The sequence below is a fragment of the Nomascus leucogenys genome, chromosome 5 (genome assembly GCF_006542625.1).
Source record: "Nomascus leucogenys isolate Asia chromosome 5, Asia_NLE_v1, whole genome shotgun sequence".
NCBI lineage: Eukaryota > Metazoa > Chordata > Mammalia > Primates > Hylobatidae > Nomascus > Nomascus leucogenys.
In genome coordinates, this window is record NC_044385.1 from 69465964 (window position 1) to 69484223 (window position 18260).

An 18260-nucleotide genomic window follows, 5' to 3' on the forward strand; every position below is an offset into this window, starting at 1 on the left:
GATCAGGTTCATTTGAGGGGATCTTTCTAAATAAACAAGTAAAGCCTCTTTGCAGCTTTTTTTTTTTTTTTTTTTTTTTTTTAAAGGAACTGGGACATTCCCTGGGGATGGAAGAAAGGATGGCTGTGACTCAAAAGTTAATGAAAATACCACAAACCTGGAATATGGAGACTATTTTATGGTCCTCTGGAATGGACCTAAAGGCGTGGTAAAATGAACACTAAGAATGGAGGGTGGTGGATTTAGCTGTTACTGAACTGGTGGATCTCCAAGGGGATGGCTCAACAATTGGACTTGCTTGTTTCCATGGAGATGTAGAAGGCCTCCATATTTGGGAATGGGTTTCCAAAAGTGGAAAAAAAAATTTTAAGTGCCTAATTTAAAAAAATTTTAAAAGAGTAAGGAGGTTGTCAGTACTACTGGGCTTTTTGCACATCTCAGAATCTTAAAAATTACTTTAGAAAGAGAAACTAACTAGCTCTAGATGCCTGTGGCAAACCTCGTTAGGAAGGCCCATTTAAATTGGCTACCCAAAAGCACTCCGAGCTTCTCCTATCAAAACCATCTAGTTTATTTTCATTATTGGGCCTCACTAAGACTAAGGATGCAGTATTTAAATTAACCAAATAGTGCCAGATTTGTACTGCTTCATCACTTATTTTAATACTTGAAACACTTAGCAGCCAGGAGGTGGCAAGGTGCTAGAGGCACAGCATCGTATAAGATAGGCAAGGGGCTGGTCCTGTGGAACTTTTATCCTAGGTGAGCAACACAGATAATAAACACAAAGATGAAAAATAAAAATTTTTAGATAGTGCTTAGCACAATGAAGAAAGCACATCAGGGAAGAGGACAGAAGAGAGAGCAATCTGCAGCTTGCTGGAATGCTACCTTCCACAAAGCGATTGATGTGGTTTGGCTATGTCCCCACCCAAATCTCATTGAATTATAGCTCCCATAATTCCCACATGTTGTAGGAGGGACCCAGTGGGAGATAACTGAATCATAGGGGCAGTTTCCCCCATACTGTTCTCATGCTAGTGAATAAGTCTCATGAGATCTGATGGTTTTATAAGGAGAAACTTCTTTCACTTGGTTCTTCTCTCTTGTTTGCTGCCATGTAAGACATACCTTTTGCCTTCCACCTTCTGCCATGATTGTGAGGCCTCCCCAGCCCTGTGGAACTATAAGTCCATTAAACCTCTTTTTCTTTATAAAATACCCAGTTTTGGATATGTCTTTATCAGCAGCATGAGAATGGACTAATACAGCGATTATGTGAAGCCCTCTCCCTGAGAAAGCAGACCTTCTCAAGTGTGAGATGAGAAGGAGGCAGCCATGGGAAGGCTGAGGGAGACCATTCCAGGTACAGGCCACATATAGTGCAAAGGCCCTCAGGTGGAAGTGAGCTGGCAGAACACACTGGGCTGGAGAGTGGCACATGTGTTTAGAGGTAGGTGGCGGCCAGATCATGCAGGACCTTGTGTGCCAGGGGAAAGAGTTTGGATTAGATTTAAATTCTAAATGTGGCAGGAAACCGAAAGAGTGGTTCTAAGCAGGTGCTTGACATGATCTGAATTATGTTTTAAAAATTTCCCTCAAGTTCTATATGGAGGGTAGAGCAGAGGGGGAACTGGGAGGCCAGCTGGAAGTGTTTGCACAAGACTGGAGTGGTGAGTCGTGATCTGGACTGCAAAGGGAGAAGCGGACTCCAAAGGGAGAGCCAGGGGGCTGGTGTGAGCAGTGAGCCTGGGGAAGAATGAAAGATGAGTAAACAGTTTTTCATTTGAGCAACTGGGTGGGACTATTTTCTCAGATGAGAATATTGGGGCAGGAGCACATTAGGGCAGGAAAAAGGGGAATCGGGAGTTCTGTTTTATCCTCATTAAATTTGAGATGTGCATTAGCATCTAAGTGAAGAATATTAAATGGCAGCTGGAGATGGTATACATTTGCAATGGCAACAAAAAGGGATTTGAAGCCAAAGTATTCACTGAGATTACCTAGGTAGAGAAGAGGCCTCAAGACTGAAGCCTGGAGAAGCCCAAAATTTAGAGGTAAGCTGAGGAAAACTCATCAGAGGACTCTGAGAGGGTTTAATCAATAAGAAAGTGTGGCATCATGATGGCGGAGAGAAGTATTTCCAGAAGATGTGAGTAGTCAACCACGTAAAGTAGCTGCCAGGTGGAGGGAGTTGAGAAATTGGTGACATAAAATTCTCTGGTGATGTGGAAAAGAATGGTTTTGGTGTGAGGATGCACGTCAGACTGGAGTAGCCTGGAGAGAGAGGGGAGGAGGGAATGGTGACTGAGAATACTGTGTTGGAGGAATCCTGCTTTGGACAGGGGCAGGAAATGGACTGTTGGTGGAAAGGGGTCATGGTGTCAAGACAGATTTTCCTTCTCGTTTGTTGTAAAGGTACAAGATAGTAGAGTTCATGTTTATATATTGATGCACATGATGCTCCACTTATATACAAGATCACTAAGGGGTAATGCAGCTTTCATAATAGTCCTCGTATATTACAGAGAATTGAGTTGAAAAGGACCATCTAATCAAACCTCCTAATTTTATACAATATGAGGGCTTACACACTTATCACAGTGGTTTGGATAAGTGATTTGCCTTAGATTACCCAGTGGATGAAATGCCTCAATCCACAAATATTTAGGACCACTCCCCGTCCCCCACTGCTCAGGGCTGCTTAGAGATCATTAGGTATTATGGTTTCTCTTTTGCATCCTTATACAAAAGATGGGAGTGGGATGGGTTAGCCCTGTTATAGTTGAATTATATTGGTTACCCGATGAGAATAAACTATCACTTAGTGCATTCAGTTTGGTCAGCACATTATGCTCTTTGAGTGGAATGAGAAATGGAATATTGCCAGAATATACTCCCCCTACCCCCAGGCTGCTTGGAGTTTTTATTCCAAACTCTCTGTGTCAGGTTCTACAGTTCTGGCTGAGATTAGCTTTCTCTACACCTACACTGGTTGATAGTCTCCTAGGAAGCTTCAAAAGACCCTGGGGCCCATCAGCTCACTGGGATAGAGGGGCATCTTGGGGCTTTCCAGAGACTTTGGCTCTGCAGATGAATAGCTGTGTCTCTAGACACGGTCACATCTTGCTGGGAATTACCAGAGGCCTGACCATAAACCAGCCTGAAATAGTCTTGTTTCATGTTGACACCCATATAAAAGCTCCATGGATGTTGAACTGGAGCATCAGCGGGAAAAAAGCCATGCAAAATCTGGGTCTCCTAGTAAGCCCTGAGGGGACAGTTGTCTGTGGGCAGCTGCAGAGTGATGAAGCGCATATGGGAAGTGGAGAGAAACTGTAGGAAACCGATCAAACACTTGTGGTTTGGGCTGATGCTTCTCAGTGCCTTGGGATTCCAAAAAGCTTTAATTTTCCAAAAAAGTTTGTTCCACTTACTTGGTGAGTACAAAACCTGATCTTGTGTGGTTGGTTAGTTAGTTTTGTTTTGTAATATTTGTCTGTCTTATTTTTTCGATTAAACCCCCTCAGACTGTATTTGAACCTCTTAGTAGTAAATTGTTCCTGGTACCTGAAATGCCCTTAACAACTTCTTTATCCATCCAGTGAAAACCTCTTCATCCTTTAGGACTAGCTCAGCTGTCCTTTCTTCTGACAAGGCATCTGTAGCATAAGTGGCTCCTTCTCTGTGTCTCTGATTTTACATGAACCACGGTTCATTGTAATTAACTGCGTTCTTTCTCATTGTCTATGAACTTCTTGAGGGGATACCATCTTTCCACCATCAGCTAACGCGTGGGTTAGCATAAACCAGGCCAGAGTTTCTCAAAACATAGTACCAGATATGCCTGCTTTAGTATCCCCTCAGATGTTAGTACTGCAATGAACAGGATCTCTCTCTTGCTTTTTTTTTTTCTTTTTTGACAGGGTCTCACTCTATCACCCAGGCAGTTGTGCAGTGGTGCTGCTCACAGCTCACTGTAGCCTGATGCTCATAGGCTCGAGAGATCCTCCCACCTCAGCCCCCTAAGTAGTTGGGACTACAGGTGCATGCCACCATGCCCAGCTAACTTTTTTTTTTTTTCTGTAGAGATGGGAGTCTCGCTATATTGCCTAGGCTGGTCTTGAACTCCTGAGCTCAAGTGATCTTCCTACCTCGGCCTCCCAAGGTGCTAGGATTATAGGCGTGAGCCACCACACCTGTGTATGGGGCTAAAGATTCTGCCTTTTAAATAGGCTGCCTAGATAATTCTTTTCCACAATGAAGACTGATTATTCTTATCGTAGGCTCTTGACAAATGTTTGTTGACTTATTGATATGGACATTTGTGCCTTGGAAACAAGATTTAGGTCAATGACTCATTCTTTATGGTCAGTAGTTTTCAAAGAGGAACATACTCCCAAGATTACCTTTCTCAGGTACAGCCTAAATATAACCTCAACTTTATTCACTGAAATCACCAAAAAGTTATTGCTTAACCCTCTTTAAAATATTTTTCCATATTCTACTCAGCTGTTTCTTAATACCCACTTTAGGAGGAGCATTCCGCTTCTGGTATAGTCTGGTTCTGTGCACATGTGAGATGGTGACTGTGATGGAAATGATGTGTATGTCCTGATCTGCAGAGGACTCAGGATATGTAAGAAAGTCTGCCCAATCATTGTCAACCTGAGGACAGTCCTCAGGGGACCAGGGAGGTTTTAGAGAAAAGCTGCTTTGTTACACTTAAAAGTTGCGGAGAAGTTTTTGATTATATCTGGATAGTATTTACAATGAGTAGCATCAACAGGGTGTCAATCAGAGCTGCTGGGATTGAAATCTATTGTGTTGGAATTATTACAAAAAGCAAGAGAAGACAGAGTGATACGGACCCAGAGAGTTATACTCTCAGCTCTCTGCAGAACTATTAGCTTGTCAATAAAAAAAATTTGATCCATTTTTCCTTCATAACAATATCTGGCCAAACACAGCTCCAAAACTTTGGCCCCAAATCAAAAGTAATGACTCATTCTATCCCAAACAACTTCAGTGTATGCCAATCCAACATGTAGGCCATATGTGAAATGAACTAGGAGTTCTGGCATAGACATTGAGCAATGTCAAGCTGACCTTATGTGTGGTTACTATAGCATTATGAAACATAAAATGCTACTCTGCAATGCCCCCATAAAAATAGAATTCTCTAAGGTCCAATTATATGTCAACTTGTCTCCACAAAAATTGATTACAAAATGAATAACCCAGAAATCACAATAATAAAGTATTTTCCAGGGGCCTGTCTTCTTTAGTTGAATTGGAAGACCCATTAATTGTCAAGAAGAAAGTCTGTCAGAATGGTCGAACTCTAATAATACTCAGGATCCAGATCTGCAAAATTCCAAATTATGTCAATGAAATCCCATGGGTCCTCTCTAATAAGTATCAACTTTATGCCTTGAAATAAAGACTCTAGTTTTATATAATAGTCATGAGAATGTCTGGGCAGAATATATCCTTTTGCCCAGATAAATCAGTGTCACAAATAATTATACGTAACTAGAATTGCTCATTGTTTAGGAAGTTCTAGCCTCAGTTTTATTCTTTCTGGAGATAGAATCCATTTGAAGAGCTTTTTTCTCACTCCTTTTCTTTTCCAGGCAATGCTTTGTGCCAGTGTGCATTTCTTATATAACATTTATTTGCCCCAAGAGGGCACTGATCATCTGACTATATTGGCATACAGCATACACTATAAGCATGCAGATGTGATGAAGATTTTGCCAATTAATGTTTCCAAGTTGTGGGAGATTTTCTGCTGTGTCCTTGGCCTTCTAGGCTGGCCTAGAGCATGACTTTTGTGTCCTCTCTACTGACTTAATTATTCCAAGGGAAGATTTCAGGGGGAATTGCAAAGAGTATTTATGACTGCTCCAGATGTACCAGAAGGCCAGAGGGCTCCTAGAATCATTCAGTGTATGAGAATTCTTCAGAAAAGTGTAGCCCCAGCACCAGGAAATCCTTTTTCTCTATTCTGGTCCAGAGCACTTTTGTCCCTACCACAGACTGTGTCTAGATTCCAGAAGCTTCAGGGGAGCTCTTTATGGACGCAAGATTCTGGTATCTACAAAGTATGAATGACCAAACTCAATCAGCAGATAGGATCATTTAGTGGCAGGCAGCAACTGCAGCTTTTGGCAGGATCCATTTTGCTGGTCTTGGAAACTCTTCCCCATTGTGACATTCTTTTGGAGGATTATTCTCTCTTCGGAGGATTATCCTCTTTTGGCGGATTATACAAAAGAGTAGAAGTATATAGATGTTTTAGAAGTGGGTTTGGCAAGGAAATCACATCTGTTGCCAAACTGTCATTAAGAATAATAAAATAAAATATTGAGAAAAGTAGCAAGGTAATGGATAACTGAAGGGAAAGTGAAACTCCTAAGTTTATTTTAATCACTTAAGTCTCTGGCCTCCCTTCTACCTAAATATTCTCATATATTGATTCAAAATAAGTGTCACCCCCTGTTTCTCTTTTGCTCTACTCCTAACTTCAAATGCTAGTATTAGTAAACTAGTTCAAAAGACCAACAGTGAGGGGAAAAGTCTTGGAAAATTTAGAGTTGGTGGTGTATGCTTTTTATTGGAGATCCTGACTAATATTTTTCTTTCTGACACATTTGAATTAACTAATTTTATATAGTTTTTTGTGATACCAAAGACATCAGCAGGCATAGCATGTTATAAATGTAATCTTCCTACCTACTCCCATTAATGTACTGCATATAAAGCACATCGTTTAAAAATATTTGAAGTAGTCAACTGAAAAAAGTACATGTATGTGTGTACATATATAAATAAAACCTAATAACTACTTAGAAAACATTGAACTGTGTTCTCCAATTAAAACACAAAAGAAGCAGCCATCTCTAATGAAAGGAAGAAAATAAAGAAAAGAGATTGGTTCCCATTTTTTTAACCTTCAAGTGGACACAATTATGCCTACTTAAAGAGGGAAAAGTTTACTGCAGATCATTAATTGCTTTGTTCATACCCTAAAAGCATTATAGGGAAAAATCACACTTTGGTCACACTGAGTGACAGAGAAACAGCTGTCAGAGTTGGACATGTTTTCCAATAGAAGAAAAATTCAGTTACCAACTACATATGGGTTCGTTTTGGGTTCCTGGAACTGATAGCACATCAGCATGTCTTCTGAGACTTGTGCATGGCACGTTATTACAGCTGTATATCATCAGAGCAAAAAAAAAAATAATTGGTTTTCCTCAGAGTATCTCTAAGTTGATGTCATATTCAATAACCCTGTAGTTGAAAAATCTATATATGATGGATGAACTCTGGACTGTCTTTTGAATTTAATTCCTCATGTGCCAGCTTCTCTAGGCCCTGTTGTACCTGTCAGTTTTAGGTGAGCACATGCAGTATTTACAAAATGCAACCAGGGACCAGGCACGGTGGCTCATGCCTGTAATCCTAGCACTTTGAGAGGCCAAGGCAGGTGGATCACCTGAGGTCAGGAGTTTGAGACCAGCCTGGCCAACATGGCAAAACCCTGTCTCTGCTAAAAATACAAAATTAGCTGGGCGTGGTGGTGCGCACCTGTAATCCCAGCCACTAGAGAGGCTGAGGCAGGAGAATCACTTGAACCCGGCAGGAGGAGGTTGCTGCTGTCAGCTGAGATCGTGCCATTGCACTCCAGCCTGGGCAACAGAGTGAGACCCTGTCCCCCAAAAAAGAAAAAAAAAAAAAAAAAAGGCAACCAGGCACTATTTCTGCCAGATAATGAACTGCTGAAGAACAGTTTGTCTTGCATATACATTGGCCTCATTCTTCAGTCTTAACCATGCCACCATGGAGCCAGTCTCACCTGGCAACCCCACACTGGGGTCAGTGCCAAGGTATAGCTTGAATGAGTTCTGTGCATCACAGCATGAGGGTGGTGGCTTCCCTTCCTCTGAATTTGAGGGCTTCAAAGACAGCCTTAAACATATAGGCATCTAAGATGGGCTTCCATGCACACTGCCGGCACATCCTCATCAAGAATTCTTCCTTGTGAAAGTAAGTAAGACATCTGGATCCACTGAGGATGCTTCTTTTGTTCATCCTGGACAAAAGGATCCATACTTGGACAGGGAAGCTTGGAGCCGACTGTCCTGGATTAGCCTAGCATCAGTACCCTGCATGGCCCTATTTGTCAGCATTGCAAGTCTAGCCTTGGGGGTCACTTTAGGATGTGGCCTCTGCTAAGGGGCTTAGAGTTTAATCTCAGGGTTCAAAGCTGCTCGAGCCTGGGGATATGGCTTGGTTTGGAACTAGATGCAACCTGGTCTCCAGTTGGAAGTGGCATGCCCAAGCTTTGAAATTCAGATTTGTGACATGTGAGATGCAAATTAGCATGTTCTTGAACTCAGTTTTATGTCTGACAATCAGTTAATATATACAGTTACAGAAAGGCAAAACCCCCATTAGTTTGTATGCCATTAATTTGAAATGTATGTAATATAATCTTGATGAAATTAATCTCACCTTTTACCAGAAGACAATGCTGTTTAAATTAATAAGTTAATAACTAAAATATTAAGTTAATTACCTAATAATTATTTAAGAGAACAGATGAAGACAACAGAATTTCCTTACCTATTAGCAGAGCCTCTTTCTCTGATTTTAAGCCTTGGCTTCTTTTCTCAATATTGTTCTCTCGGTCTTGGTTGACTAATGCAACTGTCAACACATTGATTTCCTATAAAGTTAAAAACCAAAAACCATATATGGGTTTATGTAGATTCTGTGCATGTCAATAAAAAACACCAGATCTCTTAAACTCTATAAATGAGGTCATCACTTCTATTTATAACTAAAGATCAAATCTTTTATACAATTGATCGATTTGCCCAACAGTAGAAAAGTAATTATGTAAAGCTAGGCTCTTAGGTACTGCTCCCTGCATACCAAGTAATTCTCTGCACAAGTGGCAAATTTGGCACAAGTTATCTTAGATTTTTGTCCATGTTTTCATTAAACTCTGTTCATTAAAACTGTATTTGATTATAGCTACTTTAACATGTTTTATTTCAAATATGAATAATCTTTGGGAAAGCATACAGGAAACTGATTCATAATACCATGCTAAAAATTTGTGTGAGTGTGTGGAGAAACAGGGCCTATTGGGGAGCTAAGATAGAATTGTTAGAAGTGTTTTTAAATTGAGTAGGTATGAATCCTTATGAATAAATGCAAGAGGCAGATAAAGCAAAGCTTGGTAAATTCTTTTTTTTGAAAACTAAAAATGAAGAGTTGTACAACAAGCCAATAACACATGAAACATTGAGGCTGGACTATTTTTAGTTCTTTCTGTGGTCTTTTACATTTAAAAACAGAGATGAAGATTTAACTCATACCATCCTGGACTTTTGATATTAGGACTCAAAATGGAGAGTGATTTAATGGAAAGTCAAATTAATGATCTGCATATATGACCTGCATATATGGGATAGTAGAATCATTAGGGAAGTTGAGTCTTACTGGAGGAACGTTGCTCACTGAAAGATGGTTCCAAAGAAGGACTAGTATATTGGGCAGTGGCGGGGAACCTGCAGGAATGATAGAGAACAGGTAGGGAGAGCCGAATGGATGAAGAAGAATTCAGAAGATTTGAACAAATGGGTTGACAAGGTGTCCCCAGAACTGGAAGTGGTTATAGGAGAGATATTTAGACAGTTAGTACAAAGTAATAAAACTGGTCAGATCCAAGAATACAGGAAGTATTGGGAGCATGCCGAGCCTGCAAAAAGTGAAAACCACACCTGAAGGCATTCAAAGAAAAATAAACCCAGCACATGCCATCAAAACATATCTCTGAGCTTAATTTAACTTATGAGCTACTACTTTGTAATCCAGGGGTAATTAGAAATTGCCAAGAAAGAAGGCTGTACTGAGAAACTGCAGTTGGTAATATCTGATAAGCATTTTAGAGGCTCCACTTAAGGTCCCACTTACTTGCTGAAGACCAAGTGATGAAGACTGAATGAGAAATGAAAATGGATAAGGTAAAGAATTGAGAAAATCACAGTGATGTGATGATATATCACAGGGAAGAACTTGGTTGGCTAGAGGGTATAACAGGCCTCAGGCTGATGGTAGGAAAATCCCAATAAGGACAGGAGTCGGAAAGAGTTTGGGGAGTGGTCTAAGCTAAATCTGGAGCCAGCTGTACATCAAAGTTTACTAGAGATGAAAGATGCTCTTACAAATCAAAAACAGGATCTTGGGAGCCAGCCTCAATGGAAACACAATGAAGAATTTTAAAATAGAACAAATCCAAAGGCTTATTATGTAGATGGGATTAGAACATTTATAAAGAGGAATTGCAGGAAAGGAAATAGAAATTCTTCCTATGATAAAATTACATTTGGTACTTTCTGATTAGGCTGATTAGGCACTTTCTCCATTGGAGCAGAGCAGGTCTGTGTGTATACATCATCTTTCTAGGGTAGTGGGGTCAATGGGCCCGCTGAATTCTGTTAGTTATATGCCTTAAGGACAAATAGGTCCCACAGGGACATGGCACTGGACTTCCAGGCCTGGGAGGTTAAGATTGCTGAGCAGATGCAGGCTGAGGCTTTGAAGGTCTCCCAAGAGAGGTGTAGGAAGAAAGTGGATGGAAGAACATTAACTAGGATAATGATTGCATCATTAAAAAAATACAAAAAATGAACCCTGGAGCTGAGTGGAAATAGTATCTTCAAGACAGGGTGATCTGTTCACAGCCTGGATGGTAATTGGGGCCAAATGAAATTATTCAGAATGAGTTTAGCAGATAACAGGCCCACATTAATTGCCAAGACTGAGTGGTGTCCTGGGGCCATCACACAGTTGAAGATCCAGGTTCATTGAAGGAAATGGACTGTAGAGGGCAGGCAGATGTCAGGAGCCAGCAGAGAAAGGCAAGGGCAGAATAGACAGACCACCTGAGAGTGCTGTTTTCTCCCCAGGTCCAAAAGTGGAGTCACATAGAAAGGGGGACTCAGAGCAAGGCTGAAAGAAATGGTGCTGCATCAACAATGTCTACAAGGAGTCAGATAAGACCCAGTGACTCTTGCTTTGATGATGTTTTAGGGTTGAAAAAATTAGTATGGAAAGATAAGAGGCTTAGGGTCACCATTCTGTGGAAGTATTTCTTGAGATTGGATACTGGAGTGTGTCCTCTGCAGACCACAAATGGTGTGTTCTCACGTAGTCATGGCCAGTGACTGGAGTGGACACATCTCTCTGCATGGCTCCCACAACAGTCCAGCAGGCCTTGGCTTGATGGAGACCCAAGGCTTGGAAGACATCCCAGATTTTGGGGACATCTGTGAGTTTTGTCCAGGTTGGAGATGGAGCTGTTTTTCTGACTCCTCTAGGAGGGAGAAGAACTATGCTGGAAGTGGTACAGTATCATTGAAGCTGATCGGGCAGGCTCCAAGGAATGCTTGCTTGCATCTTATAATAAACTGGCCTCAAGAATCTCTAAAAGGGAAAACATCATTTCCATTACAGTCAAAGGTGTGTCCAAGCATATTAAATAGTCTCTAGCATAGCATTGAGTGAAGTAGACCAACTCGTGACCACTCAAAAGAGTCACTACTGACTAAGCTCCGGATCCTAAGCCTGCCTTGGGCATGGTATAAGCTCAGGCTCTTGCTGACAAAAGTCACAGAGCTAATTAGATGGGTGAATGCTTATATCATCCATTTTGCCAAAGAGAACAGTTAAAGTTAATATAGTTGTGTTTCAAGGGATAGAAGACAGGATAGTGATTTTATTTTTTTATTTTTATTTTTATTTTTTTATTATACTTTAGGTTTTAGGGTACATGTGCACAATGTGCAGGTTTGTTACATATGTATCCATGTGCCATGTTGATTTCCTGCACCCATTAACTCGTCATTTAGCATTAGGTATATCTCCTAATGCTGTCCCTCCCCCCTCCCCCCACCCCACAACAGTCCCCGGAATGTGATGTTCCCCTTCCTGTGTCCATGAGTTCTCATTGTTCAATTCCCACCTATGAGTGAGAACATGCGGTGTTTGGTTTTTTGTCCTTGTGATAGTTTACTGAGAATGATGTTTTCCAGTTTCATCCATGTCCCTACAAAGGACACAAACTCATCATTTTTTATGGCTGCATAGTATTCCATGGTGTATATGTGCCACATTTTCTTAATCCAGTCTATCGTTGTTGGACATTTGGGTTGGTTCCAACTCTTTGCTATTGTGAATAGTGCCGCAATAAACATACGTGTGCATGTGTCTTTATAGCAGCATGATTTATAGTCCTTTGGGTATATACCCAGTAGTGGGATGGCTGGGTCAAATGGTATTTCTAGTTCTAGATCCCTGAGGAATCGCCACACTGACTTCCACAATGGTTGAACTAGTTTACAGTCCCACCAACAGTGTAAAAGTGTTCCTATTTCTCCACATCCTCTCCAGCACCTGTTGTTTCCTGTTTTTTTAATGATGGCCATTCTAACTGGTGTGAGATGGTATCTCACTGTGGTTTTGATTTGCATTTCTCTGATGGCCAGTGATGATGAGCATTTCTTCATGTGTTTTTTGGCTGCATAAATGTCTTCTTTTGAGAAGTGTCTGTTCATGTCCTATGGCCACTTTTTGATGGGGTTGTTTGTTTTTTTCTTGTAAATTTGTTTGAGTTCATTGTAGATTCTGGATATTAGCCCTTTGTCAGATGAGTAGGTTGCAAACATTTTCTCCCATTCTGTAGGTTGCCTGTTCACTCTGATGGTAGTTTCTTTTGCTGTGCAGAAGCTCTTTAGTTTAATTAGATCCCATTTGTCAATTTTGGCTTTTGTTGCCATTGCTTTTGGTGTTTTAGACATGAAGTCCTTGCCCAGCCTATGTCCTGAATGGTATTGCCTAGGTTTTCTTGTAGGATTTTAATGGTTTTAGGTCTAACATTTAAGTCTTTAATCCATTTTGAATTAATTTTTGTATAAGGTGTAAGGAAGGGATCCAGTTTCAGCTTTCTACATATGGCTAGCCAGTTTTCCCAGCACCATTTATTAAATAGGGAATCCTTTCCCCATTTCTTGTTTTTGTCAGGTTTGTCAAAGATCAGATAGTTGTAGATATGCGGCATCATTTCTGAGGGCTCTGTTCTGTTCCATTGATCTATATCTCTGTTGTGGTACCAGTACCATGCTGTTTTGGTTACTATAGCCTTGTAATATAGTTTGAAGTCAGGTAGCGTGATGCCTCCAGCTTTGTTCTTTTGGCTTAGGATTGACTTGGTGATGCGGGCTCTTTTTTGGTTCCATATGAACTTTAAAGTAGCTTTTTCCAATTCTGTGAAGAAAGTCATTGGTAGCTTGATGGGGATGGCATTGAATCTATAAATTACTTTGGGCAGTATGGCCATTTTCACGATATTGATTCTTCCAACCCATGAGCATGGAATGTTCTTCCATTTGTTTGTATCCTCTTTTATTTCATTGAGCAGTGGTTTGTAGTTCTCCTTGAAGAGGTCCTTCACATCCCTTGTAAGTTGGATTCCTAGGTATTTTATTCTCTTTGAAGCAATTGTGAATGGGAGTTCACTCATGATTTGGCTCTCTGTTTGTCTGTGATTGGTGTACAAGAATGCTTGTGATTTTTGTAGATTGATTTTGTATCCTGAGACTTTGCTGAAGTTGCTAATCAGCTTAAGGAGATTTTGGGCTGAGACAATGGGATTTTCTAGATATACAATCATGTCATCTGCAAACAGGGACAGTTTGACTTCCTCTTTTCCTAATTGAATACCCTTTATTTCCTTCTCCTGCCTGACTGCTCTGGCCAGAACTTCCAGCAATATGTTGAATAGGAGTGGTGAGAGAGGGAATCCCTGTCTTGTGCCAGTTTTCAGAGGGAATGCTTCCAGTTTTTGCCCATTCAGTATGATATTGGCTGTGGGTTTGTCGTAGATAGCTCTTATTATTTTGAGATACGTCCCATCAATACCTAATTTATTGAGAGTTTTTAGCATGAAGGGTTGTTGAATTTTATCAAAGGCCTTTTCTGCATCTATTGAGATAATCATGTGGTTTTTGTCTTTGGTTCTGTTTATATGCTGGATTACATTTATTGATTTGCGTATGTTGAACCAGCCTTGCATCCCAGGGATGAAGCCCACTTGATCATGGTGTATAAGCTTTTTGATGTGCTGCTGGATTTGGTTTGCCAGTATTTTATTGAGGATTTTTGCATCAATATTCATCAAGGATATTGGTCTAAAATTCTCTTTTTTGGTTGTGTCTCTGCCTGGCTTTGGTATCAGGACGATGCTGGCTTCATAAAATGTGTTAGGGAGGATTCCCTCTTTTTCTATCGATTGGAATAGTTTCAGAAGGAATGGTACCACTTCCTCCTTGTACTTCTGGTAGAATTCAGCGGTGAATCCATCAGGTCCTGGACTCTTTTTGGTTGGTAAGCTATTGATTATTGCCACAATTTCAGAACCTGTTATTGGTCTATTCAGAGATTCAACTTCTTCCTGATTTAGTCTTGGGAGGGTGTATTTGTCGAGGAATTTATCCATTTCTTCTAGATTTTCTAGTTTATTTGCATAGAGGTGTTTGTAGTATTCTCTGATGGTAGATTGTATTTCTGTGGGATCGGTGGTGATATCCCCTTTTTCATTTTTTATTGCATCTATTTGATTCTTCTCTCTTTTCTTCTTTATTAGTCTTGCTAGCGGTCCATCAATTTTGTTGATCTTTTCAAAAAACCAGCTCCGGGATTCATTAATTTTTTGAAGGGTTTTTTGTGTCTCTATTTCCTTCAGTTCTGCTCTGATTTTAGTTATTTCTAGCCTGCTGCTAGCTTTTGAATGTGTTTGCTCTTGCTTTTCTAGTTCTTTTAATTGTGATGTTAGGGTGTCAATTTTGGATCTTTCCTGCTTTCTCTTGTGGGCATTTAGTGCTATAAATTTCCCTCTACACACTGCTTTGAATGTGTCCCAGAGATTCTGGTATGCTGTGTCTTTGTTCTCGTTGGTTTCAAAGAACATCTTTATTTCTGCCTTCATTTCATTATGTACCCAATAGTCATTCAGGAGCAGGTTGTTCAGTTTCCATGTAGTTGAGCGGTTTTGAGTGAGTTTTTTAATCCTGAGTTCTAGTTTGATTTCACTGTGGTCTGAGAGACAGTTTGCTATAATTTCTGTTCTTTTACATTTGCTGAGGAGAGCTTTACTTCCAACGATGTGGTCAATTTTGGAATAGGTGTGGTGTGGTGCTGAAAAAAATGTATATTCTGTTGATTTGGGGTGGAGAGTTCTGTAGATGTCTATTAGGTCCACTTTGTTTAGAGCTGAGTTCAATTCCTGGATATCCTTGTTAGCTTTCTGTCTCGATGATCTGTCTAATGTTGACAGTGGGGTGTTAAAATCTCCCATTATTATTGTGTGGGAGTTTAAGTCCCTTTGTAGGTCACTCAGGACTTGCTTTATGAATCTGGGTGCTCCTGTGTTGGGTGCATATATATTTAGGATAGTTAGCTCTTCTTGTTGAATTGATCCCTTTACCATTATGTAATGGCCTTCTTTGTCTCTTTTGATCTTTTTTGGTTTAAAGTCTATTTTATCAGAGACTAGGATTGCAACCCCTGCCTTTTTTTGTTTTCCATTTGCTTGATAGATCTTCCTCCATCCCTTTATTTTGAGTCTATGTGTGTCTCTGCACGTGAGATGGGTTTCCTGAATACAGCACACTGATGGGTCCTGACTCCTTATCCAGTTTGCCAGTCTGTGTCTTTTAATTGGAGCATTTAGCCCATTTACATTTAAAGTTAATATTGTTATGTGTGAATCTGATCCTGTCATTATGCTGTTAGTTGTTTATTTTGCTCATTAGTTGATGCAGTTTCATCCTAGCCTCGATTGTCTTTACAAGTTGGCATGTTTTTGCAGTGGCTGGTACCGGTTGTTCCTTTCCATGTTTAGTGCTTCCTTCAGGAGCTCTTTTAGGGCAGGCCTGGTGGTGACAAAATCACTCAGCATTTGCTTGTCTGTAAAGTATTTTATTTCTCCTTCACTTATGAAGCTTAGTTTGGCTGGATATGAAATTCTGGGTTGAAAATTCTTTTCTTTAAGAATGTTGAATATCGGCCCCCACTCTCTTCTGGCTTGTAGAGTTTCTGCCAAGAGATCAGCTGTTAGTCTGATGGGCTTCCCTTTGTGGGTAACCCGACCTTTCTCTCTGGCTGCCCTTAACATTTTTTCCTTCATTTCAACTTTGGTGAATCTGACAATTATGTGTCTTGGAGTTGCTCTTCTCGAGGAGTGTCTTTGTGGCGTTCTCTGTATTTCCTGAATCTGAATGTTGGCCTGCCCTGCTAGATTGGGGAAGTTCTCCTGGATAATATCTTGCAGAGTGTTTTCCAACTTGGTTCCATTCTCCCCGTCATTTTCAGGTACACCAATCAGACGTAGGTTTGGTCGTTTCACGTAGTCCCAAATTTCTTGGAGGCTTTGTTCATTTCTTTTTATTCTTTTTTCTCTAGACTTCCCTTCTCACTTCATTTCATTCATTTCGTCTTCCATCAGCGATACCCTTTCTTCCAGTTGATCGCATCTGCTACTGAGGCTTCTGCAATCTTCACGTAGTTCTCGAAACTTGGCTTTCAGCTCCATCATCTCCTTTAAGCCCTTCTCTCCATTGGTTATTCTAGTTATCCATTCTTCTAATTTTTTTTCAAAGTTTTTAACTTCTTTGCTATTGTTTTGAATTTCCTCCCGTAGCTCAGAGTAGTTTGATCGTCTGACGCCTTCTTCTCTCAACTTGTCAAAGTCATCCTCCATCCAGCTTTGTTCCATTGCTGGTGAGGAACTGCGTTCCTTTGGAGGAGGAGAGGTGCTCTGCTTTTTAGAGTTTCCAGTTTTTCTGCTCTGTTTTTTCCCCATCTTTGCGGTTTTATCTACTTTTGGTCTTTGATGATGGTGATGTAGAGATGGGTTTTTGGTGTGGATGTCCTTTCTGTTTGTTAGTTTTCCTTCTACCAGACAGGACCCTCAGCTGCAGGTCTGTTGGAGTTTACTAGAGGTCCACTCCAGACCCTGTTTGGCTGGGTGTCAGCAGCGGTGGCTGCAGAACAGCGGATTTTCATGAGACCACAAATTCAGCTGTCTGATAGTTCCTCTGGAAGTTTTGTCTCAGAGGAGTACCCGGCCAAGTGAGGTGTCAGTCTGTCCCTACTGGGGGGGTGCCTCTGAATTAGGCTGCTCAGGGGTGAGGGACCCACTTTAGGAGGCAGTCTGTCCGTTCTCAGATCTCCAGCTGCGTGCTGGGAGAACCACTACTCTCTTCAAAGCTGTCAGTCCGACAGGGACATTTAAGTCTCTGGAATTTCCTGCTGAGTTTTTGTTTGTCTGTGCCCTGCCCCCAGAGGTGGACCCTACAGAGGCAGACAGGCCTCCTTGAGCTGTGGTGGGCTCCACCCAGTTCGAGCTTCCTGGCTGCTTTGTTTACCTAAGCAAGCCTGGGCAATGGCGGGCGCCCCTCCCCCAGCCTCGCTGCCGCCTTGCAGCTTGATCTCAGACTGCTGTGCTAGCAATCAGCGAGACTCCGTGGGCATAGGACCCTCCAAGCCAGGTGCGGGACACAATCTCCTAGTGTGCCGTTTTCCAGGCCCGTTGGGAAAGCGCAGTATGAGGGTGGGACTGACCCGATTTTCCAGGTGCCGTCTGTTACCCCTTTCTTTGTCTAAGAAAGGGAACTCCCTGACCCCTTGCGCTTTCCGAGTGAGGCAGTGCCTCGCCCTGCTTCGGCTTGCGCACAGTGCGCTTCACCGACTGTCCTGCACCCACTGTTTGGCACTCCCTAGTGAGATGAAACCGGTACCTCAAGCAGAAATGCAGAAATCGCCAGTCTTCTGTGTCGCTCGGGCTGGGAGCTGGAGACCGGAGCTGTTCCTATTCGGCCATCTTGGCTCCACCTCCCCAGGATAGTGATTTTAGACAGCCACATTATATGTTGTGGTTTTACCTTTTCCAATTATTAGAAAAGGAGAGTTTTGTTTTAATGACTCACTAATCATGGGTTCCTTAGAAAAATAAGGTTAACTTGTCTGTATTTATATTGGTATTGTTCAGCTGAACAAGATAATGACAATTATCGATAATCTCCAAGTTTGGGGTGGTCTACAAAGTAGATATAAGCAACAACTGTACCCTCTCTCTTTGTTTTTATTTAATGTCTAGAAATCTAAATTATCACCTTTGTTAA

General features: G+C 41.2%; 1 protein-coding gene across 3 annotated transcripts in view; it reads right to left on the bottom strand.

Annotated features, from left to right (window-relative positions):
* ENOX1 (ecto-NOX disulfide-thiol exchanger 1) overlaps positions 1-18260 on the bottom strand; it is a 597960-nt gene that overhangs the window by 14509 nt on the left and 565191 nt on the right. For all 3 annotated transcript variants that reach the window (XM_030813342.1, XM_030813340.1, XM_030813341.1), the window contains one exon: positions 8635-8737. In XM_030813342.1, coding sequence (XP_030669202.1) covers positions 8635-8737 — 103 coding nt within the window. The remainder of the gene's footprint in view (positions 1-8634; positions 8738-18260) is intronic.